At 30.3% G+C, this 27,138-nt stretch overlaps 9 protein-coding genes across 9 annotated transcripts; 4 read left to right on the forward strand and 5 right to left on the reverse strand.

Moving 5' to 3' along the window:
• Positions 1–2,594: 2,594 nt before the first annotated feature.
• BX663DRAFT_462598 (kinase-like domain-containing protein) lies at positions 2,595–4,089 on the reverse strand (the record flags this gene model as incomplete). Its single annotated transcript, XM_051523974.1, has 6 exons — positions 3,921–4,089; positions 3,749–3,859; positions 3,523–3,671; positions 3,217–3,451; positions 2,904–3,074; positions 2,595–2,848 (listed from the first exon to the last, which is right to left on the reverse strand). Coding segments are annotated over exons 1-6 (1,035 nt in total), but the record flags the coding sequence as incomplete, so codon positions are not given.
• Positions 4,090–9,124: 5,035 nt separating this feature from the next.
• BX663DRAFT_526395 (UDP-glucose 4-epimerase) lies at positions 9,125–10,841 on the reverse strand. The gene is made up of 5 exons (XM_051529896.1): positions 10,498–10,841; positions 10,287–10,423; positions 9,924–10,198; positions 9,535–9,868; positions 9,125–9,473 (listed from the first exon to the last, which is right to left on the reverse strand). The coding sequence occupies exons 1-5, from the start codon at positions 10,814–10,816 to the stop codon at positions 9,276–9,278; spliced, it is 1,263 nt and encodes a 420-aa protein (XP_051378016.1). The 5' UTR covers positions 10,817–10,841; the 3' UTR covers positions 9,125–9,275.
• A 76-nt stretch (positions 10,842–10,917) lies between these two features.
• On the reverse strand, positions 10,918–14,131 carry BX663DRAFT_526398 (WD40-repeat-containing domain protein). Its single transcript, XM_051529897.1, has 6 exons — positions 13,668–14,131; positions 13,421–13,543; positions 13,243–13,357; positions 12,945–13,175; positions 12,555–12,848; positions 10,918–12,471 (listed from the first exon to the last, which is right to left on the reverse strand). The coding sequence occupies exons 1-6, from the start codon at positions 13,838–13,840 to the stop codon at positions 11,029–11,031; spliced, it is 2,379 nt and encodes a 792-aa protein (XP_051378017.1). The 5' UTR covers positions 13,841–14,131; the 3' UTR covers positions 10,918–11,028.
• A 987-nt stretch (positions 14,132–15,118) lies between these two features.
• On the forward strand, positions 15,119–15,999 carry BX663DRAFT_526399 (uncharacterized protein). Its single transcript, XM_051529898.1, has 5 exons — positions 15,119–15,171; positions 15,226–15,294; positions 15,356–15,553; positions 15,623–15,760; positions 15,857–15,999. The coding sequence occupies exons 1-5, from the start codon at positions 15,165–15,167 to the stop codon at positions 15,937–15,939; spliced, it is 495 nt and encodes a 164-aa protein (XP_051378018.1). The 5' UTR covers positions 15,119–15,164; the 3' UTR covers positions 15,940–15,999.
• Positions 16,000–16,011: 12 nt separating this feature from the next.
• BX663DRAFT_273945 (uncharacterized protein) lies at positions 16,012–16,983 on the forward strand. Its single transcript, XM_051521962.1, has 3 exons — positions 16,012–16,179; positions 16,266–16,452; positions 16,518–16,983. The coding sequence occupies exons 1-3, from the start codon at positions 16,059–16,061 to the stop codon at positions 16,813–16,815; spliced, it is 606 nt and encodes a 201-aa protein (XP_051378019.1). The 5' UTR covers positions 16,012–16,058; the 3' UTR covers positions 16,816–16,983.
• Positions 16,984–17,855: 872 nt separating this feature from the next.
• BX663DRAFT_556228 (uncharacterized protein) lies at positions 17,856–18,746 on the forward strand (the record flags this gene model as incomplete). Its single annotated transcript, XM_051531699.1, has 1 exon — positions 17,856–18,746. The coding sequence occupies one exon, from the start codon at positions 17,856–17,858 to the stop codon at positions 18,744–18,746; it is 891 nt and encodes a 296-aa protein (XP_051378020.1).
• A 157-nt stretch (positions 18,747–18,903) lies between these two features.
• On the reverse strand, positions 18,904–19,962 carry BX663DRAFT_556229 (phosphatase 2C-like domain-containing protein; the record flags this gene model as incomplete). Its single annotated transcript, XM_051531700.1, has 5 exons — positions 18,904–19,050; positions 19,119–19,353; positions 19,410–19,456; positions 19,520–19,678; positions 19,744–19,962. The coding sequence occupies 5 exons, from the start codon at positions 19,960–19,962 to the stop codon at positions 18,904–18,906; spliced, it is 807 nt and encodes a 268-aa protein (XP_051378021.1).
• A 1,933-nt stretch (positions 19,963–21,895) lies between these two features.
• BX663DRAFT_462607 (Phox homologous domain-containing protein) lies at positions 21,896–23,077 on the reverse strand (the record flags this gene model as incomplete). The annotated part of the gene is made up of 2 exons (XM_051523975.1): positions 21,896–22,296; positions 22,336–23,077. 2 exons carry the CDS (start codon positions 23,075–23,077, stop codon positions 21,947–21,949), a joined length of 1,092 nt encoding a protein of 363 aa, XP_051378022.1. The 3' UTR covers positions 21,896–21,946.
• A 1,375-nt stretch (positions 23,078–24,452) lies between these two features.
• BX663DRAFT_443905 (uncharacterized protein) lies at positions 24,453–24,626 on the forward strand (the record flags this gene model as incomplete). Its single annotated transcript, XM_051523593.1, has 1 exon — positions 24,453–24,626. A coding segment is annotated over one exon (174 nt), but the record flags the coding sequence as incomplete, so codon positions are not given.
• Between the last annotated feature and the right edge of the window lie 2,512 nt (positions 24,627–27,138).

Below are 27,138 nucleotides of genomic sequence, written 5' to 3' on the forward strand. Positions count from 1 at the left end.
TAAATAGGATATTGCTTTCAGATCGCAGATGTAGAAAGCCAAAATGAAAGAGGTAAAACAAGTCAGATAATAAGGGGTCCTAACCTGCAGATTGCTCTGACTCTTTATGATATCCATCATCAAAAAGATGACATGAAAAGTGGCGACTATCCTGTTTGAGAGGATTTTGAAGATTAGGAAATAAAAAACATTAAAGTTATTAGCTAAAGTAATCTTTTTATGGTAGCCAAATAAGAAAAAAAATCCGTGAAAAAGGAGCAAAACAATGAGAGTTTATGGGATATTTCTATCAAGATATTAGATAATAATAAAATCAACGAGAATAAATAATAGTTATAATATTGAATGACAGCTGTCTACTATATAAGTGCATTTGAAATTAGAGAAGAATTAGAAGAGTATTTATTATGGCCAAATAATCTTTTGCATAGTTAATAATGTGTAGAATGTTCTTGAATTCATAAATCATGATGAAGAGATATATAATCAAGTTGAAAATTCCCTATCTGTAGATTATTTATCTAGATACTTTTCTAATGTGGGAGAGGGGAGGTAAATAAAGAGCAATTTTACTTTGATTACCTTGTTTTGGTAGTTATAAAAAAAATTATATGATGCCAGATTGTGGCATGAGAAACTCTTTATAAAATGTTTACGGCAGTTTGCGAACGGCAGCCGCCTAATTCTATTATGTTTTCTTTTAAAGATTTTTAAATACTTGTTATAGCTGAGGTGTATAATTTTAAGGAACTCTATTATAAAGAATAATGTAAATCTCACAGCTTAAACTGCTTGTCCTATTGGCTAAAGTACCAAGAAACCTCAGCAACATCAAGACAATTGAGTATGTACCACTAAAGAGAGACTTAAGGGCAATTTTGTTTGTGACTAAAAGCGGCAGGGCGAATATACTAAAGCAATTGCTAGATTTAACCATAATTTGAAAAAATAAAAAAATAAATAAAGAAGCCAGTCTTCTCTTCACTCGAAACCTTCTCAAAATTCCATCTAATATTATGGCATTTTTTTTTACCACTACGTTTATAGCTTTTTCTACAGTAGATATTGATCCCTGTCTCATCATTCTAAATGATATCACTTATTTTTTAAAGCATACGTCTAAACAGTAGGCACCAAGCGATGATTATATCAAAATCGAGAATAATTGCTCTAGTCCTATTATTCAAGCTTTAACGTTGTTGGCACTAGCTGTATACATTATTATCTTGGACAATAACTCAAGTTATATCACTCATTCATAAAAAAAAGGTTCTACTTTGGATCCGGTCAACTTTCGTCTGATTAGTTTTACCTTTGTTTCTTGGGAAAACACACACACACACACATTTTGTAAAATGCATCTACTAATAATCTCTGGTACTCTAAACACTGCCCAAAGAAGTTTTCTTTTTATGAATCCCATAGTTTATTAGACCAAACACTATAGTTAACAAGAATATGTACCATTTTCCGTTGATATCATCATTTTTATGCGAATTCTAGCTTTTCTTAATATTAAACATGTCTATAAACAACGTAGACCGTACTTTTTCTTTTTCTTTTTTTTTTAAAAAAATAATAACTTATTGTATACTTTCCTTGGGGAGGAGGGGTTCTCCAATATCATTTTCAATAATGTTCATATTGAAGTAGTAATGGTTAAATAACACCACTTCTTTACCGTTTTTTCCTCGCCAGTTATAGAAAATTCTTTTGCCATTTTTTTTATTCCATAAATGTATATAAATGAATGATCATCCTTGTTAAGGCCAATATCAATTGATATTCAAGAAATTAAACAATACCATGTCGATAAATTTATACATATTTTTATTATTATTATATATGAATAGCAGCGTCCGCCCGCAATAATGACATCTCTTCGATAACTCTTCAAAGACTGTAATTGATATCAAGTAGTATTGATGGAACCCTACCAAGCGCGTTGTTACTACTCCTGGGTGCTCCCTTCATCCATAATAATAACTTTACCCTCCCCTCCCCTCATGGTTATTTTCATCATAAACTAGCTTGCTCACTCGTACTCTTTCTGATTTTCATCTTGGTTATTAATTAAAGTTTGATTACTCTTTTCTTTTTTTTTTTTTTTTTTTTCTGAACTGGCTAAAACAATGTAGCAAATCTGAATTGATCATGTGCTATCTACTGACCATTTTTTATAAATGTATATATTTTTATTTATTAATTATAACATGAAACCTGTTATATTTTAATTTCCAATTACTATTACAAACTACCCCGAATATTAATAATAACAGGGTCTCTCCAATTTCCAAAATGGAACAAACGAAAAAAACAAAAAAAAAAAAAAAAAAAAAAAAAGTTTCATAATTACATACAAAAAAAAAAGTTTATTATTGACATAAACCACAAAACAATTTCTTCCAAAAACCACTTGATGACTCTTTTGAACTAAATCTTTGTTCTTGATAATCTTGTGTTTGTTGTGTTTGCTGCTGTTGTTGTTGTTGTTGTTGCTGTTGCTGTTGTTGTCGTTGCTTGGATACGTCTTGTTGCTGTCGTGTATTATAATTATTATTATTATTATTGTTATTATTATTATTATTACTACTATTATTATTATTATTATTATTATTATTATTATTGTCAATAATTCTTTTGTTTGTTGTATGCTGTTGACGTATATTTCGTTTAGATACTGTTTGCCATCCTTTTCCACTATTCAATAACATCCAATCATATACTCCATCATCTTGTTCACCTGATTTTTCAATCACTTTAGAAAATAGTCCACGTAAAAAGTCATAGTCGGGAGTTTCTTCAAATCCTAATTTACGTACATACTGAAGATAGATACCAAATTCCTCTGCAGAAAAAAAAAATTAGTTTTGCATTTATTTGAATTTAAAATTTTATTTTACCTGGATATCCATCACATAAATCTTTAATGGCAGTTGTTTGTTTCTTCTCTCCAATCTTTTCATATTTTTGTTTATTTGTAGCTGCTTTAAGCCCTTGCCATGGTAAAGAGCCTCTTAAGAAATACATGAAAACATGACCTAGTGATTCCAAATCATCACGTCTAGATTGTTCTAAATAAATATGAATATTATATATTATAAATAAATAAATATAAATATATGTGTATAAATATAAATATATATGTGTATATAAATGTATATATATATATATAAATATATATATATATATATATATTTATATAAATGTATATACCTCTGCCTAAATGGGTATTTATACTCATGTATCTAGCAGTTCCAGATAAACTCTTTCTTTCACGGTAGGGAATATGTTGCTTTGTTTTTGGATCTCTATATAGTTTTGCCATACCAAAATCTACAATAAATATTTGATTTTCTGTTTCTGTTCCAGGTTTACCAATTAAAAAATTATCAGGTTTAATGTCTCTATAGATTAAATTTTTTTCATGAATCGTTTGAACTCTAGTAAGCTACATTTAAAAGAAAAAGAAAAAAAAATTATCAAGTCATTCAAGTATTCTATATACGTTATAATTTTTACCATTTGTTTAGCAAGCATAGCTGTTGTCTTTATACTAAATCGTCTTCCACATGTATCAAACATATCCTCTAAGCTGGGTCCTAATAAATCAATCACTAATATATTGTGTAATCCTTCTTGTCCAAAATAATAAGCAGTTGGAATACCCGCTATTATTATTATTATTATTATTATTGACTGTTATCTAAATGGCTTCTTTTTTTTTAAAAAAAAATCTATGACTTACTAGATCCTGCCATAATTTTATAAGTTCGATACTCATCTCTTAATTGAGGTGCATCACTCTTTCTAGGTTCAAACTTGATAGCAACGGGTTGATTATTAAGTAAATTAATGCCTATTCAAATATGTGTAATTATTATTATTATCATTCTTATATAATTCGTCTTTGTCATTACCTTCATAAATAATACCAAAACTTCCTTCGCCAATTTTCTTTCCTACTTTATAATGAACACCAACAACATTATGTGAATTGCCTGGACTAGCAGCTGCTGCAGACGAAGTAGGCATTCTTTTTTTATATTTGTATTAGTTTCTTTATTTTATTAGATGAAGAAAAAAAAAGTTAAAAAAAAGAAGGAAAGAAAGAAAGAAAGAAAGAAAGAAAAAAGAAAAGAAGAAAAAAAAAATAATAATAATATGAGAAAGACAAAAAAAGAAAGAATAAATAAATAAAAAAAATAAAAAGCCAAATTAAAAATGAAAGATCGCTTTCCTAAAAAGGAAGTTGTTCGAGTTTTATTGTTGGATACAGTTTGTGTTAGACAAATAAGCACGATTCATAGTTTATTATTACACTCTTTGTCACAAGAAAGTGTCGTATATACACATATTATTTTGGAAAAGAATGTCGTCGTGTACTTCAAGAAAATAGTGTTGTGCTTTTTCAAAAAAAAAAAAAAAAAAAAATACTGCATATACTAAATTTTGCAATGCATTTTTTTTTTCTTCTATTAATTATGTGCGGGAATTGAGCACAAGTGATTTATTCATTAAAATTCGCCATGTGTATAAAGTGTAAAAAAAAAAATTATTTATTTTATTTTTTGAAGCAAAGAAGTGAAAAAGGAAAAAAGTAAAGGAAAGTACTTGAGTCATCTTAAATGTGTTTGTAGCCTTTGCATGAAAGGCGAAACCAAAAATAATATCGACTACAGTGTTTATGACTCGATTAGTCATATTATGATTGAGTTATAACGCTTGCTGTAAAAAAGTATTCACTAAATTCTCTAACATGCTAATCTAGATAATGAGTTGGGAAGTTGTTAAGGTAACATATTTCAGAATATATGAAACAGGATCAAAAAAATGATGATTGGTGGGATCATTGTAAATAAGAATAGGACCTAAGGCATTGTATGATGTGAGGATATGCTATTGATATGAAGAAAACTTAGGTAGTCATCCTAAAAACACTATTATAAAAGACGACATTGTTCAATAGTGTATATGGAAAGACAGAGGATAGGATTCATGGATAGAGTTGGACAATACATAGATAATAATTTACTGTGTTTAAGATTCAAAATCTATATTCCAGCAAGCAACGACTAGAGAAAGGTCCATGTATTTGCGTCCCATCATAAATAAGAATTAAAAAAAAAATACATCTTGGAGCATAAAATCTGACCTTAAAGCTCGGGCAATAGATATTTGTACATTTGTTCAAGTGTGACTGAACCGCGGAATCCACTTGTTTCTACAATGAGGGACTGATATCACCAGTGTTACAGATACTAAGATTACCAAAAAAAAAAAAAAAAAAGAAACGACGCAGCGGTATTAGTTATGCAGTGCTGGCCAATACAACACTGGTTTCCTATGTTTCTACAAATAAAGCAACTAGTGACTCTAATGATCGTTTAGAGCTTATCAAAGAAAAATAGACAAGCTTAGAGTAGGATACCATTTATTGAGAAAGGTGAAAGAAGAGCAAGTGCACAAAAGAATTATGATTTCAACTGAAACAAAATGAACTATTTGGCGTCAACAGCAAAGTTGCTCTTTTAAATCTAAAAGAATACCAGTAACTACAATACACGTTCTACACTTTCTGATTTCATAACATTCTTACTTTTATACAGTATTCAATCGTTAAAAAAAAAAAAAAAAAAAAAAAAAAAAAAAAAAAAAACTTCTTTAAAGCCAAGAAAAAAAAAGATACTCCCCTTCTATTTGTTCATCTATCCTTTTGACTTAGCTAACAGCTTCTAGGACCTAGACTATGATAGATACCAATATTTACAAAATTCACTCTATTTGATCCGCCTTCTGTATCAAGACTGCCAAGAAAGGAACTAACACAGATAAAGTTAAACAACATACCAATTTGAGTTTGAAAATAATAATAAATGCTTTTAAAAGGTAGTACCTCAAGTACAAGAAGCTCTTTTTTTTTTTTTTTTTGACTGTTTTTTCATTTACAGGTGAATCTTGAATGTTTGAATAATCAAGGTTATCTTGTGTTTGTATAGTTAAAAAGTATAATAGACAAAGTAATATTTATATTTTTGATCATCATTTCGTATAATTTTGTTACTTTATCTTATACTTGAAAAAAGTATTATTACTATTAATTTCTAGTTATTAGTTTGTTTACATAGCTTTCCTTTTTTATAACATACATTGTTTACAAAATAAAATAAAGATAGAGATCCTAATTTATATATGTATACATGTATATATATATATATATATAAACGGTACTAATAAGCAACCAGAATTTATTTTAAAATTATAGTATATATTCTTCAAATTAAGGCTGTTCGAGTATTCTGTGAACAATCGCTCCTTTCCCTCCAACACACAGACCAATTCATTCGATTCTTGTTATTCTGCTTCCAAGTATTGACAAATGCCACTCATGTTTTGACCTTTTGGAATTTGTAAAACAAGAAGCAAGCATTAGTTTCAAAAAGCTTTAGGAAGTTCTATTTGGGGCTGTTACTTCTGGTGGTGTGTTGCTTGATTTCTGTTGTATTGTATCATAGTTTCTTTTCAAGTGCTTAGGCTCTATTGTTTCTCTCCCTATATCTGTGTATTTTTTTTTTTTGTACTCGGCTTAGTATTGTCGTAAACGGTCGATATTATCTTCTTAAATTGACTTTTATGTTTGCTTTACTACTAGTCGTTTGCAAAGCTTCCACTTTGTCATTCTCTGCCTTTCCATAGTTTATATATATATATATTTCTCTTTTTAATCGTTTCCATCGTTATATTTTGTATGTAGTAAAACATAAAAGATTCATTACACAATATCATTACGTCAAGTATGACTTATATACTTATTAAATGTCAAAGTTGTCTCCAAATGAAACCTTTATTGAATAAGCAATCTGTCAAATATATAAAACTATCAGATTATGACTGTCGATAATGTCATGAAGAGGTCAATATCTAACACAACAACACCAAGGGAAACAAAATCTCTATAAAATTAATCTATAGCCATAACAAAAGTATAAATAACTAGATAGTCTTTTATATCTATATACATATAAATATGTGTGTATATGTGTATGTCATTTTTGTTTTTCTCTAATAAAAAATTCTCAACTTGTATCTGTGTCTTTATGAATAACCTTTGTCTCTTCTATTTGAACCTATACAACATCCATATCGACCAAGTACTACACTTTTTTTTTCAAGTACTGAAGTGAGATGGATAGAGCAGTATCTACAAAGCTTTACTGGAGAATACCCTTTCTTATATAAATAGACAAGAATAATAATATGAGTTATAAGCTGCTTTTGTAAAGTATATTAACATAGAGAGTACAAACTTATGGAGACAGATGGGTTTTTATTTATTTAGTTAATAATCGCTCCGATAGTACAAATTGTAATAAGGTCATTTATATGTAAATAAAATTATATGAGTTTCAGTTCAAGGATGATTCACTAAATAGAGCATTTAAAAAAAAAAGGTGTTGATACAGAATAACTATTTCTTTCTTCTTATGCTTGATAGACCTTTTTTTTTAGTAGTTACTCGTAGGGATACTACATTATAGTAAGTGTCACTAAAATTTGATACATACAAAAATGCATTTATATAATTGCAAGTGAAGTAATATTATTTGTAGAAAGTAAAAATACGACTTGATCTGTAAAACACAGACACACGTTAAAATATTAAGAATAATGTTGCATTGATGCTTTTCTTTTTTTTTTTTTTTAAAAAAAAAAGACAGTAAGCAATAGAATATCAATGTTTAAAAAGAAGATATAGGATATCATAAAAGTAATTAATAAGTTTGAATCTTCTTCATCTCCCCTTTTTTATGATGATGTTACTCATTTATTCATTTTATTTTATTTTATTTTATTTTATTTTATTTTATTTTATTTTTCTTTTAAATTAGTTGGTTCTAAAAGAACGAAAATGGGCGAATTAGGAACAAGCATACTGAAACAGCAAAAGAAAAGAAACAAAAAATAAAGAATAGTAGTCATAGTGCTGAAGAACAAGTTTGCACTAGCTGTCACGAGAATAGACGTAATAGCTCCAAGTCCCCCCCACTTTATGCCCCTAACCATAAGTTAATGAAGAATTAAAAAAAAAATTGCTTGAAGATTATATAACAGTATCAAGGTATACAGCGTGCTAAGCAAGAAATGGTAAATATTTTTAGTAAACAAAAGGAAAAACATAACCCTTCAAAGAAGAAAACAAAATACACAAAGAGGAAGGAGGAAGAATGATGTCTACATTTCATCTGAAAATACTGTAGTGTCACTGTGGTCCATTAATTCATTTAAAAGAAATTAAATATAATTCGGGTTAAAACTCAGAACATAAAAATCTTTGGGAGCTCTTTTAGCATTGCATTGACATTTGTTTTTTTTTTTTTACCAATCAGCACTGTTGTCATTAGATGATCCAGGTTGCGGGATTTGGAAAATGTTTCACAGCAGTAGAATTATCAGTGCAACTAGTTTAAAAACCAACGTAGTACAACAATACATGCTATTATCATTATGACCCATACTTTTTAAAAATTGTACCTGAATCAACTAAAGAAGTTTATCGCACTTCCTTTTCTCTTTTTCTTTAGATAAAAATAAAATTTATATATTCTATATTGAATAATTTATTTAAAATAATGATGATATTTATTGTAAAACTATAATTCTATTTATTTATTCGTACGCACGTGGCGAATAATAGACTTACTCTAAAAAAAAAATGGGACTTCCTATATAATTTTCTTCAGAGTAACTCTACTTTAAATACTTGCTACATGCTACACAGATTCTATGCCTATTGCCTCCTATTCTTATTAAATCATTATTCTTGAATTTTTATATAATTTAGACTGAAATGTTTTTTTTTCTTTTTTTTTTTCTTTTTTTTTTTCTTTTTTTTTTTCTTTTTTTTTTCTTTTTTTTTTTCTTTTTTTTTTTTCTTACCTTTTCATTGATCTTTACCAGTGCCTGAAAATAGTTTTTTTTTTATCGTTTCTTCTTTTTTTTTTTTAATTTCTTTGAACCAACGGTCTTGATTTTTACTCCGAAGATCGATAAGGTCTGAATTGGTCCATGAAGAAGATAAGGACAGACACACATACAAAAAAAAAAAAAAAAAAAAAACTTTTTTTTCCATGTTGCATCTCATCAGTATCGTTTCCTTCTAGTCGAAGCTTCTTCCGTTTTGCACCATCAATTCAATTATTAAGAAAGACAAAAAAATAGAGAATGCTTTATTCGTTAGGATATGAAAATAAATATAAATATTTTTTTTTTTTTTTTTATAGGCGACGAAATTTTTTTATTCCTTCCGACTGTAGTAACACCCCATCATATCCGTTTGGATTTCTTTGAGTCCATTTCCACATATCTCGACACATATCATCCATTGAATACGTTGGATGCCATCCTAACTCTTTATTTGCTAAAGAAGCATCTGCTGTACAAATGGCGACATCACCAGGCCTTCTTTCTTCTATCTAAATCCCATACCAAAAAAAAAATTTAGGTTACAACAACACCTAATATATATTATATTACCTTGTAAGGGATTTTTTTATGTGTAGCTCTTTCCATACTATGAATAATTTCTAACACAGAATATCCAACACCTGTTCCTAGATTATATGCTTTACAGCCAGGCTTTTCTTCAAGCTTCTTTAAGGCTGCTACATGACCTGTAGCGAGATCGCAAACATGTATATAATCTCTTACTCCTGTACCATCCACTGTATCATAATCATTTCCAAATACATGAACAAATGGTAAATGTCCTTGCAATACCTTTATCACATAGGGTAATAAGTTGTTAGGTACACCATGAGGATGTTCTCCAATCATACCAGATGAATGGGCTCCTACAGGATTAAAATATCTAAAAAAAAAAATAAGTCACTACTCTATCTTTTTTCTATTATTTTATAAAGCACCTCAAGAGAATTATGTTCCATTTAGGATCAGATGTATATAAATCCCTCATAATCTCTTCTGCAAACAATTTCGTCCTTCCATATGGATTCGTCACTGGTCCTAATTTAGCTGTTTCATTGACTGGCATCATCTCTGGTTCACCATACACTGTAGCACTTGAGGAGAATACTAAATTTTTTATGTCATGCCGTTTCATTACTCTTAGTAAATTTAGCGTTCCAGTTAAATTGTTGTGGTAGTACTCTAACGGAATCCTTGTTGATTCTCCCACAGCCTATAATATATGTATATACATATTAGATATCTCCTCATCTTTCCTTTTTTTTTTTTTTTTTTTTTTTTTTTGAAACTCGTCAAAATACCTTGATGGCAGCAAAATGAATGACTGCCCAAAATTTATATTCTTGAAAAATAGCTTCTAAATCTGATTCTATTGTAGCATCTCCATTAATGAAAACAATAGGTCTTCCCGCTAATTGTTCTACACGATGTAATGCCTCTAAAATAGAGAGAGAGAGAGAATGATAATAGTATTAACAACGATAATTCCTCATTATATTACTTCTTGATTACCTTTATGTGAATTAATCATATTATCCATAACTACAATATCATATCCATTATTCAGTAATTCTAAACATGTATGACTTCCAATATATCCTGCACCACCTGTAACCAAAATTCGTTTATGCGGTGGTTGCACTATTTTTTTCTTTATTGAAGCATCAGAGGAAAGTCGACGGCAAGGACTTAATGGTTGATCCCAGTGATGCCATGCATCTATTGTATGTCTTCTACAATGTATTTGTCTTTTATATCGATTATTCAATTCAAATACTTTTAATTGGTCAATAATCACTTCTGGTGTATTTGCATTACAAACTCTAGGCATCTTTATGAAAAAAAAAAAAAAGGAAGGGAAAATTATAGTTGATAGGAGTAAAATAAATTAGGTAAAAATTGCATGCTTTTTCTTTTTTTCTATTTTTTTTTAAATAAAAAAAAAAAAAAAAATTAAACAGCAGCAAATTTCAAGGAACGAATACAAACAAAAATTAAAATGTCGATCAGTAAATATTTTTTTTTTTTTTGAAACATTCATTGCTAATGTGCACTGTAATAAGCAGTCCTTGTTGTGACAGCTGAAGAAGGTGGTTGCTGTTGATAATCATGATCGTCAGAGAGATTTCCTAGTGGAGTGTTAATAGTGCTAGTATGATGGTTTGTTGACTGGATAAGATATGGATCACGAAGAATGATGGGTTCGATGAATTGTTTAGATGAAAATGCAGCACGGTAAATACGATCCATCTTATTAGAGTCTTTATTTATGAGCAATGTGTTAAACTGCGTTGGTATTAATTGAATATATTTTAAAGCAATATCAAACTTTCCCTGCATAACCATCATTTCAGAATATTTAAAATAGGTTTGATACAAGTCTTCCATCATCATCATGGGTGGCTCATTTGCACTAGATGTAAGATTATAATCTTCAAAATCAATCAACTTTCGATATATTGTAATCTTTTCAATCAAAGCTTGAAGTTCTTTATCAGTACTTGATTTAAATCGATCCAACCAGATTCTTGTAACTTGTTCAAAATTACTTGCTAAAAGATAAATGAATAAGTTACCGGGAGATTGATTCTTTTTTAAACGATGAGCAAAAATGTCACAAAGTGAGTTGAATTCTTTAGCAGGCGCATAAGTACATAAAAGAGCAAGTACCGAACGCCAATCGTCAATATCAGCTTCAAGTACAATTAAATTTAATGTGTTTGTGTCTAATGAAAAAAGATGTTTCAAGAGATGAATATAAGAGGGTGTATCATACTGTTGCTTCCTTTGAAAGTAGGCTTCTTGAGTTTGTTTAAATAACTCTTGACCTCCACACATGGCTAAAAGTAAAGCATCTGAGTATCTTCCAGTCGCAAAGCAAATATTGACAGCAGAACTAAAGTCTCCAAGGATCATTGTTTGCGTAATCAGCTCCTCTACTTTCAATTCTTTAGAGAGATGATGAAGATGATGATGATTACTTTCTTTGAAAGAATGATGTTGTTGTGATACTTGTTCAAAATGTGAAAATAAGCTTATCCTTTGTTTATTCCTTAACTGTTCCTCTACGAGCCATGGTTCTGTTTTCTTTTCTTTGTTATTATTTATCTTGTTGATCAATGATATTACTTTTTCTTTTACTTTTTCTTTGTCGAACCCAAGATATCTTAAAATTTCCTCTCTAGGATGATCTGTTAATAGCATTCTTAACATCGTCCAATCTTCTTTATCGTCGTCTAGACTGGTTTCAAGACGGTCTCTGATGAACGTCTCAATGGATTCTATACTAGTGACCGAATCGAGTTGTTCAGCACACTTGACAACCTCAGGATCTGTTGTCATAGTCTGTATCTTGACTGTGCCCTTCTTATGAAATGTCGTTATTTTTCCACCAAATCCAAAGGATGCACCGATAGGTCGACGGAACCATTTTGGAGGATGATGCTTAAATACTAAACTCGTTTCATGAATTGAAAATACATTCATCTATTTTTTGCACATTCCATATAATATATGTATTAGAGGAAATAAAATAGGTCGCATAGATTATGTTTTTTTTTTTACTTTACCAAACCATCAAGGGAACATGTAGCTATAAGATCTGGTTGTTGAGGACACCAAGTAGCCTTATTACAATCATGATAAAGTTCACCTAAAAAGTGGCCCGTATTTGGATTCCACCCCAATGTGTGACCATCCTTTGCGGTAGAAATCAAAAGATCTGAATCCTGTTGACACCAAGAAACATTTAAGATTCCTGTTGTATGATGTCCTTCTAAAGTTTTCTCAGGTGTGTGAGGTCGTCGAAGATCCCATAAAATAAGAAGAGGTTGATGATCAAGAGCCATTACGATTTGAGTAGCCTTAAGCAAATGAGTCAATAAACCTCCTGAGCTTTATATGTATATATATTGAGGAGGGGGAAGGGAGGGGGGGAGTTTTTTCTTTTTCTTACTTACAATATCAGGATGCCATGCAATAGAAGAGATAGGGCTATTTTGTTTATAAGTCAAAGTCATAATTTGTTTTTTACTACGAAGATCCCATAGAACTGTATATCCATTTGTAGAAGACGTAGCAATGATATGCTGGACTTGAGAATTCCATGCGACACTATTAATATCATTCATTTTGTCAGAGCGAGCACCGGGTGTATAAGGTTTTGAATGATTTAAATCCCAAATAAAGACCTAATCATGGTTATGATAAATAATTAGACTATATGATATTCATTGCATTTTTTTTTTTATCTATTACCTCACTGTGATTGCCGACAGAAGCCAATAGACTAGTTTGAACTTTATTAAAATCCAATGCTTTTATTGTTCCTGAATGTGCCGTCTTTCTCATAATCAATGATTCATTTTCCAAACTACATTTTTTTTTAATGCATATAATATATCAAATATTATTTTTTTTGTAAAATAATACTTACTTTTGATTATTTTTTGAAATAATACAAGAAGGGTTCCAAAGTTCTAACTCTCCTGTCTCTAAACCACCAGCAATAATTCCAAGAGGATACCTTATCTCGGAACCCCAAGTTAAACAAGAAAACCTGCAATAATATATATATATATATATATGAAGAAGTGTGTGTGTTTTTCAGTTTGTTTGTCTGTGTGAGCATGTTGAAAAAGGAAAAAAAAAATAAAATAAAAAAATAAACAATTCGAATTAACCTTGATTTCACATTTACTTGGTGCGAGATTTTTTGTAATTGATGAACTTTATCCAACTCAAATAATTCAAGCTCGGATACATTATTGTTCAAAGTGCTTGTCACTATCATCGGTACTTGCCCTGGATACCAAGCAAACATACGACTTTTTAACTTGTATTCCTTTCTTGTCATTACAAATTGAGAGGAAAGAGGGAGAAAGATATTTGAATAGTTGTACAATGTAGCCTTACGTCAATTTATAAATGAACACCTGACGCTTAATAGGTAAAGTGGCTTTGCTTGCTTGCTTTTTTTTTTTTACAAGATTAGGTTTTAAATGAACATTGGAAGAGGCAGTAAGTTCATATATACATGTACACACACATGGTTACATGGATTGTTTAATTATTGCATTATTAAATTTAATGATTTTATGTCTATAATGATTACATAAGAACGTCTTTCATAATTCTCACATCTAAAAATGATTAGGAAAAAGCTAACATGTATTGAGAATAGGGCACAATTGTTTTATTTTATTTTTTTTAAAAAAAAAAATTGAGCGCTTATCAGACTAATTTTTAAAGAAAAATGCAGCATGAATTTGAGAGTGGAAGGCTTATTATGTAGCGATAAATGAAGATAAAATTATTAATTAAGCTGTATACTTTTCTATAACATCAAGATCTCCCAGTATAACCTTAAGCATTCTATTACATATTCAAATCAAGTATAATTTTATACAACTGGTTCTATCATCAACTAAAGTAAGCACTGTTCCGATTGTATCTGTCTTGCTGCTAGAAATGGATTGATTTTTTATAATTTGTGAATACCTTCCTATCATAGCTTCCATGTATGATGGCTCTTAAAGTTTAACTTGACAAGCCTGTGATAAAGTTATTCAGCGTAAGCTTCTCAATGTATTGTACAGAAAGTTCAAGGGATTTAGTAATCAATAATCATATATTTTTAAATCTACAAAAAGATAGTTGATTGGTATAAAGCAAACTATCTGTCAATCTTGCCTTATCCGTTTTAATACACTTTAAAATCAAGTTCAAGTCTTTTTATTTGTTGACTTTCTTCCAACAAGTTGAAAAAAAAAGGGGGCATTCTCTTCATCTATTTTTATATACCTTGTGTTTCTTACTAGTAAGAATATCAACTTGAGAAAATAATAAGAATGATGTTGATGATAAATGTAGCTTTGATAATAATATTAATAATAAACATATTTCTTTGATCAATCTTGACTTCTTATACACGTCAAAGTTATTCTGCTCATAAACATTGACTTTTTTAATGAATTGAAATTTCGTATTTTGCTAAACATTTTACTCGCAATTTTATCCTAAAATTATTCTCAAACTGTCTAGGAAAAAATAAAAATAAAAAAAAATAAAAATTGTCTCAAATGTGAATACTATATTACCGACACATTTTTTTTTCTTATTCATTTAAGAATCCTTTTTTTTTTTTTTTTTAATTAAAGTTATACTGGTTTCTTTTAATTATGGCAGGTAATATAAATTAAGGCAAATATCAAGTTTATGATTCTAAAAAGATTTAAATAGGTAATCATTCAAAGAAATCAGTTGAAAGAAAAGATTCTTATAAGCAACAACAAAGAAAGAATTTATCTAGTAAAGCAAATAATAATAATAATAATAATGTCTACATGTTATGTACTTACTTATTACATAGATAATGTAACGACATCAACAAAAAAGGAAAACAAGTCATCTTCATTTTTAAATAATACCAAAGCACAACAAGCAGCAGGAGCAGCTATTTTGTCAGCTGTTACTTCACCTCAAGCATCTAATTTAATTCAACAACAGCCTCCTTCAGTTGGTGTTAATGGCTTTAATAGAGGAGAAATCATTGAATTTTTAAACATGCGTAAGCTTAATTATTGTATGTAATTTTACGCAACTGCTAATATATATATATATATCTATTTTATAATAGGATTTTCTGATGCATTGACAGCTTATCATGATACCAATTTAGATCCTTCGGTTAGACCTGAAAAATATGAAAGTAATAAATCAACTGCTTGGAATAAAGATGCGCCCTTTGTATGGGGACAACAATCAAAAGGAGCAGGTAAATATAAATATCTATATATTTCGTTTTTTTTTTTATTTTTTAAAAGGTTAAAAAAAAAGAATCTTAATTAGTTTTTATATATAAAAAATATAGGCACGACATTACCCATTGGTACAATGGCAAATGGAACTGATTTCTTGACCGAATTATTTAATCAATCAACAACCATTCAATAAAATTTTTATGTATTTTTTTTTTCCTTCTCCGGCATAATAAATTATGTAATATACTATGTATACCCAAGAGTTTTTTTTTTGTTTTGTTTTGTTTTTTTTCTTTTCAAACGTTTTCAAAAATGAATAATGACAAAAGTAGCGTGATTGTCGATCACATTAAACAGAAAATAAATGATGCTCATTTAAGACCCGAAGAAATCCAAGCTATTGATAAAGCCCGAAACCAAGTGTTTACTAGAAGTATGCATAATATTATTATTATTATTGTTATTGTTATATTTACATCATGTGTTGTATAATAATAGCCACTATGGGTGGATTATTAGGTACAGTAGGTACTTTGGTATTCGGTAGACGTAGAAGGATTAGTGTATTTTTGATGATACCATTTGTCAGTGGTGGTTTCTTGTTTGGATCACAATTAGGTATGCTGTCGGGCATTATGGCTGGTAAACGAACCATTGAAAAGCTACCTGATCAAGCACGTCTTATTAATTTAGTAAAGGAGATACAGTAAGTTATAATGGTAGTCGTTTATATCACCTACAATATAATTACACTCATTTTTTTTTTTTTAGAAAAGAAGTAATGGAGGCGAATGGCTATGTCAGAGACTCTTCCAGTGATATCTTTGCTCGTCCTCGACCTATGACACCTGAAGAAAAACAGGAATATAAACAAAAGACATTACTTGATAATGATGCTAACAATAATAATGATCCTTCTGATTGGTGGAGCAGTACTGATGATGATGATAATATGTTTATGAATGATAACAATAATGATAATGATACATGGTTAACTAACGATCAGGTTCCTTCAAATACAACAGCAACGACATGGGATAGAATTAGACAACAAAATATGAGTAAATAGTTACGTATTGTATTTACTGAATGTTTTGATAGTATAACAATAATAATAAAAAGAATATACTACGACTAAGCTAAGCTGATGTAGAAGAAATAAGTCATATACGACACTTGCTAGAAAGTCTAAAATTAGGACTATTTTACCTACATCATGTCTTTAATATATCGACATCTAGTTATTTTATAAAAATGTATTTTAAGGTCGACAACTACTGCTCTGTAAAGGTTCATAAAATCTTCCACTTCTGACACTAGAAGAAGTATAAACTCACAAATATCATTAGTGAGTGGCAGGCAATCAATAGAAAGGAAAGCGAGTCATTTAAATAGTAGTGTATCTGTAAGTATACTAACAGAGTAACAAACTTGCAGGATCTATCTTATTTTATGCATTGCGGGCTATTCAATAACAAAGTAACCAAACATGACAAAACACTGTTTATTACAAACCTTAGAAAATGGTACTGGGGAATATAAGTTGTGTTGCAAATAGGCAATAACCATTGAATAGAAAAAGTCAATAGAGTCAATGTAAAATAAAGCCCCTGATATCATATAAAAGGTAGTTGCTAAGAGTGATAGACTCCATGTTATTGTACCTTTAAACTACTTCTTCGCTACGTAATTAATACAGTTTATAAAGGACCCTTGCAAATCATAATTAATGATTGTCGATATTACAAATCGCTTTTGGGCATTACTATCTCAAAAGAGTATAAAAGAAGAGATACTCTGCTTCACAAATTGATAACGACAGTATTGCTCTTTCTGCTCCTAAAGGCAAGATATAAATAAGAAGTATATAGAACACATCACATATTATATATGTATTTTATGTTTGAAACATTAATTCTTAATAGAAATTTTGCAGTAAGAAGTAATGACGAACTATCAAAAAAAAAAAAAAAAAAAAAAAAAAAAAAAAGCGTTTCCAATAGAAGAATTCTTCCCGAACAGACTAATTTTCTGTTTTTTTTTTTTTTTTTTTTTTTTTTTTTTTTTTTTTTTTTTTTTTTTGCTTTTTTTTTTTATCTTACGTTAACAATGTGGAGATTATTATGCAAGAATGTTTCACTACAAAAATCATCAACAATCTGTTTATCAAGAACAAAGCAATTAGTTAATGTTACTAAACCATTGTCATTAATTCAATCGCGCAATGTCACGAACAGTCGTTATTATCATTACCGAAATCGGTTGTTATTATTTTCAAGATTAAAATGTACACAACCAGCAACTTCACTGTTATTGAACCCCTCACGTTCATTTTCATTTTGGAAATTACCCTTTGTTTTGGTAACTACTTTACCCATAAAACGTCGTCTAGGACTTATCACTCTAGGTGGATTGGGACTCGTCACAGTTTTCGTATTTGGGCCTTTTCTTCTTGTAGGAGTTGGAGGACTTGCTGCCTATGCCGCATTTCGTTTTTGGCGATTCAACCGACATATAAGGCAGCAACTGCCACAACAACAAAACTGGACTGACTTGTTTACTACAATGATTCAGCCTTCTTCCTTTTTAAATTTAAACAATAGCATTACTTTGGGTCAACATCAACAAGCACAACTTGAATCAGAAGTGATCCATTATTTTAATAATTGGGTGCAGTTTAATGTAGGCCAAATTGAGTTGGCAAAACATGGCATCTATTTAGATCAGCTTACATCTTCCGACGTTTCTCTTCGTAGCTCATCCTATTCTACTGTAAATACACTGAACAAGTCAATAAGCAAGATGAATATTGAATTAGAATTAGATGATGCGCCAGGAAACATATTAATTGCTACTGCAGAGTTGGATAAAGCAAAAAATTTGGAAATCAAAGATATTCATTTAATAACAGCTTCAGGATATAATTTACATATTCCTCTTAGTAATGATAGTAGAAAAACAAAACGAAGAATAATTGAAGGTGAATTTCATGATGTATAGCATAGTTCATTAGTTTAATATATTACAATTAAAAAGAAAAAGAAAAAAAAAGGAGGGAGGGGGTAAGTGAGAGAGGGGGAAATGTTCCTTTTCTGTTTAATATACAGGAATTATTCAATTGATAACAAAAAAAGAGCAAAAAATAATAAAGATAAATTTACTTGAGACGAATAACCATAATACTTAGATTGTCTGTACTAAAATTAGCAAGTGCATGATCTAATAATTTTTTACTAGCAACTTGAGGATCTTGAACATCTTTGATGAGGTCAACTGCATCTTGATCTTCACAAACATCCCAAAGCTATATATACAATAGGATGGGTTAATCACAAGTCATTCTATTCTAATTCATCATTATTTATGTTTTACCCCATCACAAGCTAAAATTAAAAAGTCATCGTCTGGACCAAGTTCAGTCTCAGTTGTAAAAGGATTACCAACAACGAATTCTTTCATTACACTATCACCTAATGATCGAGTGACAGCTAACACGCCATTAACACGGTTATTCATCATAAAGCCTCCAAGGTCCATAATACGTTTTGCTTCTTGCAGATCTGACCCTTTATGATCGTATGAAAGTCGAAGTGCTTTATTTTGGCGACTATAGTAAGGTTAGGTGTGTGTGTGTGAATTGAGTTTTCGTCTAAAATTATTTACCTTAAGACAGCGCGTGCATCTCCCACATTACCAGTATATAAAATACGCTAGAATATGTGAAATATTAACATGTGTAAATAATAAAATAGGCAATAACGTAATCAAATTACCTTATTTCCTTCTACTTTGACAAAAGCAACAATAGCAGTACAACCAGAAAACTTTCCTTCATTTTGATTGACTTCATGATCAACTGCTAAAAATGCTTTATTTAAAATTTCTGGCACTGTTTCTTCTTTTGAACTTGATTCGATAACTTTTGCAAGCACCTATATTTAAAATATGTATATACATATATTAATATCAACATTACAATGCATGCTTGTTTCATTACTTTATCAAAGTTAGCACCGCACCATTCAGCAGTTGCTTTACCAGCATGACCGTCAAAAATAGCAAAAAAGCCTTGGCGAGGAACCCCCATGTAATCAAATACGAATGTATGGGCATCTTCCATTGTTCTACGACATCGTTTATTGCGATCTTCAGAAATACCTAACTCAAAACCCAAAGCACTATAAGACTGTTTTGTAGTTGTTTGTGTTTTTTCCATTAAAAAAGTAATTAAATATTATTAAGTAACGTGTATTATAAATAAATGTAAAATATAACGAAATTTTTTTTTTTTTTTTCTTATTTTATTTTTATTTTTATTTATTAAAAAAGAAAATAAATAAATAAATTTATTTATAACGACGACGATAATTTATTATATTATAGGGAGATGATAACTATGCCTTGGAAATGAATTACGCTATTTTTGTCTTTTTTTTTTTTTTTTTTTTTCCCTACATTTCCCCCCTTTTTTCCCCCTTTATATTTATTGATATATATGTATAATTATTTTTCTTTTAATATAGTTCTCCTTTATCATTATTTATTGTATGAAATGACTTTAGCTTGTATATATATATGTATATATGCATATATGTATGTGTACGTTCTCTTTTTCTAAACTTGTAGGAATTTCAAAGTCTAAAATAGTCCGTAAGTGATACTGTATTAAACTGCTTTTATCTATAACTGCTGTAAAATTAAATAAATATAGTAGTCTCCTAGAGTTATCCTAATACATGTCTTAAAATAGTTATCATAATTTCTTTAGTTGCCATTATATCTTTATTTCAAATTGCTCTGCAACCGTAAACAAGCAGGAAATTGATATACTTTAAAGATTGCTTCTATTTTTAAAAGTTGAACCAATATAATGGATCTCAAATTATTATACACATATCATTATACCTGAAAGTTTGAAATCTCTTCATATCTCCTACTGAATAGCTTGCCTTGTTTCTCACTACTTGTTTTTTTTTATTGATGTGTAATTACTAAAACAGTATTTTATTTATAGGCGTAGAAGTTTGTTATAATGATTAGTTATAGAACAGAGTGAATTAGAGTAATGAAAATGATAACAATTAAATACTCGAAAATTAAGACTAGTAAAGCTCCAAATAAGTTAATATAAAGGCTCAAATATGTGCGATAGAGTAGGATATCACGTTATATAATATTACAGGACTTTACAATTTTGATTGTAGAAAGTGAATAAAGACATGCATATGATATTATAGACTATCACAAATAGTTGTAATGAGCTTTTGAATATTTCACAATCATATAATTATATATACATATACATTTTTTTTTCATACAATAAATCTCGCCCTTATTAATCTCTACTACATCTACTCTACTTTTCTCTTACTTTCAACATTATCTTAGTACCGCTTAATATGAATAAAGTCGGAGAAGATGATTGCTAACAAAAAATTCAAGATGGTCTTCAACGCTTATAAATAGTTATTAATGTAATCAATCACGGATAGTTGTTAACCATACAGGTTAAAACAGACAGCAAATGAATAACAATTATACTTTCGCAAGAAGGTCTATACTATAATGATGTATCTCACTTTGTCGTTATTAATGAGCTTTCAAAAGACTCTTGATAGATTTAACCATATCATATTCTTCATAGTCAATTATCCAGTTTAATTGTTCATTTGCCGTGAAGGATGAAAGAGTTTTATTGTTACACTAGAATTTAAACTTTGACAGAGATAATTATTAGCTCATCTTCTTTTACTTTGAACTAACTGAAATAACTTCTAAACGCTGTTAAGCCTATTTTAAGTTTAGCTAAATTAAATCATAGAAGAAGTTCAAATAAGCAATTGTAATTCTTATAGACATATATTACGTAAAGTATCAGAATTATTCTACTAGTCTAATGCTTGTATCTTATATATCATCCATTTTCTCCTTGTTTCACTAGTCATATTCACTTTCCTTTCCCATTTTCTCAGACTCATGATTAACAAATGACCATACCTTTTTTTTTTTTCCTCATTTAATTCTTTTAGTGCCAAGTATAGAATCTAAAAAAAAAAAAAAAAAAAAAAAAAAAAAAAAAAGGAATAGTGTCCTCCATCTCAAAGTAAAAAGTACCTTACATTTTACTAAATTACAAAATAGTCTCAACCATTTATATATAAATAAATAAATTGTATCCATAATTCAACATAATGACTTTATTATTTAATTTTCTGAAGCTTTTTATTAGCAAACTTGAGTTTTGTTTGAGTTCTATCCACATCACTATCTAATTCATCCAATATTTGATTTTGAGTTTCAAGTTCATGTCCTATAGCAATACCCAGCTGCTTTTGTCTAGCCAGAATAGCTCCAAATTGCTGTATCTGTTGATCCTGATCACTCATGATTTGATTTTGATATGTTAATAATCCGTCATTATCTAAGCCTCGTGTCATCTCTGTCTCCTGGGCCTTTTGTCGTTCAAGCGCTGCTGTTCCAAATGCTCTTCTTCCTGTGCTTGACCTCTTTAATAATTCTTGTTTTTGTTGTTGTATAGATGGAAATCCATCTGAGTCGTTTGATGTTGATTGTGCATTACTATTATTACTTGTTGGCTTTTGTTTGTAAAGTAAATCTTGGTCTGGTTGCCTTCCGGTCGTTGCTAATTTCATCAAGGCATCTCGTTCGTCCTTTAATGTAGTCAACATATCCTGTCTTCTTCGTAACTCTCCCTCGGACATACCACCTTCTAAACTAGCTGACCCATGATGGCCTAATCCTACCAACCCGCCTTCCAAGTTAGTAAGCCGACTTGAAAGCGTCACTAATAATTTTTTGGCTTGCATTGTACAATTATGTGAGGCAGAGATCTCATTACGAGCCATGTGGGTCGTCTTTTTGTTGATGAGCGCACGGATTTCACGAGCTGTGTTTTGCATTGAATTATAATCATCTAACCAACTCTCAGAGGTATAATACGCTGTGTCTAAGGCTCTACCTGAAGGTATAGCTAAAAATTCTTTCCAGACATTCGTTAAACGCCAACGATCGTCTCGATTGCTCAAAATGGCTCTTAAATAATCTTCAAGTCCCCTTCGCCGTTCCTCAACTCTATCAGGGCTTGTAAACGTGGAAGGGAAATAATGCTTAGCTGGTAATTTGTACGGTGGAGGTTGTTTAGGGAACATGGTGTGAAGTTGGGAATCTAATTTGTAAAACTCAGAATACCGTTTCCATACAACCCAGTTACGAACTGCTGCATGAACTTCTATTTTGTAAACTATGTGCGGTTTTGGAGAATTACGAATTTGTGTTTCATGTATAAAGATGGCTTGAATGACTTCATTCATTTGGAATTAAAAAAAAAAAAAAAAAAAGAGAGAGAGAAAAAAAATAAAAAAAAAAAAAAGATTAAGTGGAGTTCCAAAAAGAAAAAGTTCCTCCAGCGTTTATTTTCACAATTTTTTTTTTTCTTTTTTAGCTGCATAAATGAGATATCATATATGATTAAATTCTATTTTGGTTCTGTGTAATTTTTTTTTTTTTTTTTTTTTTTTTTTTTACAATTTTTTGGTAGTGAGCATGTAACAACAAAATGTGTTATATTGCTCGAGTTAGTTATAAAAGTGTTATAAGAATAAAAAAAAAACCCTTTTTTAAAGAACAAGAGGGAAAAAAAGAGAAAAAAAAAAAAAAGAGCAAAACAATATAATAAGGAAAAAGAAATAGAATAGAAAAGAAACCAGACTAGAGTAACCGGAGAAACTCACACTATTACTTGCTTAACTAGTTCAACAGCTTGCAACCAGGATCAGCAGAAGGAGGAGGGAATTCATCATAAGGATGATAATTCAATTTATGTAGAATGGTACATAGGATGGGCCAGAGAGTAAACCAAATTGAGACAATCGAAGAGATAACGAGGCTTACACAATGGAAGCAGATTGAGAAGGACCTATATTGGATCATCAACTAAGAAAGGCAAGTACAAGTGGTGGTGAATATTCAAAAGCATGCCGACGGCTCCAATTGTGATATGGGGTGAAAGATACATTCCTTAGATTTACTACCAAGTAGGAGTAGGATGACAAGAAGACAGCAGTATGAAATCAGATTGAGCAGACAGAGCTTGAAATTGGTCAGCTAGATATCTAATCTACTACACGAAGAGCGTAAAATTTCTTTTTATCTAGAGTTGAGAGTATGGGAGCATAGAATTTGTTTTTCACATTATAATTTGATTCAATTTATATACCAGTGTGATAGACTGCTTGAGGATTAAACATAAGGCAATAGATGAGCAAGAAGGGTATCTCCAGGTAATTGGGTAAAGAGAAAAAGATACTACGCTTGAAGGACTGTAGTACGAGTCTTCATGGATGGGAGATTAATTAAATGTAGCAAAAATCGTATACAGTATTTTTGATTGAGTTTGGAACGTGTTAAAAAACAACAACAACTAAAGGGATTACATTAAGTACAATTCTGAGACTGAGTCTTTACTCCAGGCACAAAGCAAGATGGAAATGGACGATTTTGAAGTTGATCTCGGCAAATTGAATAATTTAATACAGTTTGAGTCTTTGAATAATGAGCAAACTGAACCACAGTTAATGGAAGATCTATTGTATAAAATTACATTCGAAATGAGCAATGTAAAATTCAATACAAGAAAAAAAACCTTTCCAGATGTAGGTAAGACTGCTATTTCAAGCCTTTATTTCCCATATTCAGGAGAAATGTTTTATAAGTTTGAAACAGGCAAGCAAATATATGGCAGAAAGAGATTCACCAAGGAGTTTAGATCTTCAATGTCATATAGTAACTCAGTGGAAAACAGTACGCGTCGATTTTTTGAAGATCTGTGTATTTGTTAATGAAGCAGGTTTTTATTCATAAATGATGAGAGGTTGCGCTTGATCGAAAATTGGTGAACCAACAAAGGTTAAGACGCATAATCAAAGAGACATAAAAATTAGTATCATTGGTTGCATAACTGCTAGAGGGATTATTCATTTTTCCAAGGTATGAACCATTGAAGAAAAGCGATGTTGAACAGCTTGAAAATAAATACCATCCAAATGAGCATAAATCAAATAAAAGGAAAACAGTAACTTCAGATCAAAAACCCAAGTCCCCCCAAAAAAAAAGGTACAACTGCGTATCACGTTCTAAAAGTTTATGGAATTGATCATGGATGTGATGGATAAAAATGATATGAAAGGATATTTCATTATTATGGATAACTACAAAATATATCACAGTCATTTTGTTGTGGATGCTATAAACTCTCGAGGATATTAATCATTATTCATGCCACCATAATTCCCTCCTTTTTTTTTTAGGCCCTACTAAGGAGTGTTGGTCTAAAATGAGGAAGAATACTAGACGGAACCCGTTCAAAAAAGGTGATGAGTTAACCCCTCACATTACTGAGGCATGCAAGATTATAACTACATAGGATTGTTTAGGCTGCGCTAAATACGCTGAATCATATTGGGATAGATGTCCACAAAAAGATATCAGTTTGAAATAACTTTAGTTTACCTGCCCCATTCCGATATACTTTCATCTAAATAAAATTCATAAATGTCTTAAAAATCCAAGTAAAAAATCTGGCAGTTGCAATTATGACTTTTTATTGGTGCTAAGTATGATTTCACCAGATTGTGAGACGGGGAGGGGTGGACTCTCCCGACAGTTTTTGTTTCCCATGTCAGGCACTCAATGTCTACCATGATACGTATCTGCCTGAAACATGCGTGTCACATATGTAAAAAAATAAATTCAAAACTCCATTTAGCTTACGACGTCATAGCTCATGTGTCCACAATAAGCTATTACCACCTAAAGACACAGACGGATGTTACTTATTAGAAGGAGCGGTCATTGTGCATATCAAAATGTCAAGTGCTGTCCCCGCACTATACCTGCCCGTCTCGTTGGACTTATCAATCTGATTTGGAAAGGATAAAGAACCATACTGTCAACTCACGGAACGCAACATAAAATTCCCATTAAAACTAAGAAATATACTTATCTCTTTCGCGATGCATCTTCATACTTGCATCCACCCAAGCGGCCCAAGATCACTGGCGAAAATATTTCCACATTGATCTCTGTTAGAACCATAATCAATTTTTACAATGTACATTTATCATCAGGATACAATCGCCTTACAAGATAGCAAAGTATGGATCAAGCGAATATGGTGTCATTGAAACAATATCCCCTCCCAACAGAATATAGCATATTAAAGCAGGTCTAAGATGTTGAATTGCCGAACTTGCCCTCATTTTCTTTGGGAATTTGAACAACCTAATGACATTATGCTTCACGACGCAACCCTGATCAAAATTATTCAATTTGTTTTAACTGACTTTTTGCAGTAAATGTCATCGCAACATGTTTTTTTTTTCAGCCAAGATATGAACGTATCCATTGGATTAATCAAGTCACGTCAATTTTCCAATGTTTCGGCAGCCACAGCTAATTGTTTAACTTCCAATAGGGTATGAAATTCCGACGGAAGAGCACATTGAATTTACGAATGACCCTAACTTATGGATGCGAACCTGCAACTATCAAGTATCACGATGATCTATGCTACGACATTAATGACTGTGGTCAACTCATTATGGAAGATTTGAACAGTGGTATCTTCAGGGAAGATGTTGAGCACACTTAGGATGATACAGTCAAAGCGCTATATATAGTCTATTTGGTTGTTGTTTTTTCTAAAAAAAAAAATAAAAATAAAATAATAATAATAATAGAATTCTGCAAATCTCTTTCCCAAAAATAAAAAATTGAAAAAAAAAACTCCGGCTCTTTTTGTTATTTTTCAGACATATTATCTAAAGTAAGACGCAAATCTACGTAGATATAATTGAAAGTAATCTTTACAAATCCACTAAAAAGAATACAATAGATCAAGATGCTTTATAGCTTAAATATATCTACCATAACTGTATTATATTTTCAGGAGAGAAGAGACGCAAGTAACGAATCAAGGAAAGCTAATGAGTATTATGTCAAAATTTTTAAAAGATCTCATAAATCAATGAAACCATAGTAATTATAATAAGCTAAAGGATTTATAAATGTGGCTTATCAGGTACAAATTAAGGAAAGAGATTACAGTGAAATCATGTTGACTAATGTTCAAAGAAGTTTGTATGTAGAGAGCTGTCAAGCTTTTTTATAGGCTGTTCTGGATTTCGGAAGTTTAATACAACTAACAAACAAAATTTTGTATGACCATTATTTATACGTCGTTTTTGATTTACAATTTTACCTATTTTAGACAATTTTCATTCCTTTTTTTTTTTGTGTCCAATAATAAAATTTTTTTGTTTGCTATATAAGCAGAAAAACAAAGAAAAAAAAATCTTTTCATCTTTTTTATTCT

Source organism: Cokeromyces recurvatus (assembly GCF_025118155.1).
Source record: "Cokeromyces recurvatus strain NRRL 2243 chromosome Unknown BX663scaffold_46, whole genome shotgun sequence".
In the NCBI taxonomy this organism is placed as follows: Eukaryota; Fungi; Mucoromycota; class Mucoromycetes; order Mucorales; family Mucoraceae; genus Cokeromyces; species Cokeromyces recurvatus.

Coding starts and splice junctions, on each gene's coding strand:
- BX663DRAFT_526398 (XM_051529897.1), bottom strand. CDS start 13,840: ATGACAAGAAAGGAATACAAGTTAAAAAGTCGTATGTTTGCTTGGTAT. Junction 13,358..13,420: donor ATTTCAAAAAATAATCAAAA/GTAAGTATTATT, acceptor AAAAAAATGTAG/TTTGGAAAATGAATCATTGA. Junction 12,849..12,944: donor TTGCATGGCATCCTGATATT/GTAAGTAAGAAA, acceptor CATTTGCTTAAG/GCTACTCAAATCGTAATGGC.
- BX663DRAFT_273945 (XM_051521962.1), top strand. CDS start 16,059: ATGAATAATGACAAAAGTAGCGTGATTGTCGATCACATTAAACAGAAA. Junction 16,180..16,265: donor AAACCAAGTGTTTACTAGAA/GTATGCATAATA, acceptor GTGGATTATTAG/GTACAGTAGGTACTTTGGTA. Junction 16,453..16,517: donor AATTTAGTAAAGGAGATACA/GTAAGTTATAAT, acceptor TTTTTTTTTTAG/AAAAGAAGTAATGGAGGCGA.
- BX663DRAFT_526395 (XM_051529896.1), bottom strand. CDS start 10,816: ATGCCTAGAGTTTGTAATGCAAATACACCAGAAGTGATTATTGACCAA. Junction 10,424..10,497: donor TATGATTAATTCACATAAAG/GTAATCAAGAAG, acceptor TCTCTATTTTAG/AGGCATTACATCGTGTAGAA. Junction 9,474..9,534: donor ATAAAAAAATCCCTTACAAG/GTAATATAATAT, acceptor TATGGGATTTAG/ATAGAAGAAAGAAGGCCTGG.
- BX663DRAFT_526399 (XM_051529898.1), top strand. Junction 15,295..15,355: donor ACAAAGAAAGAATTTATCTA/GTAAAGCAAATA, acceptor CTTATTACATAG/ATAATGTAACGACATCAACA. Junction 15,554..15,622: donor CATTGAATTTTTAAACATGC/GTAAGCTTAATT, acceptor ATTTTATAATAG/GATTTTCTGATGCATTGACA.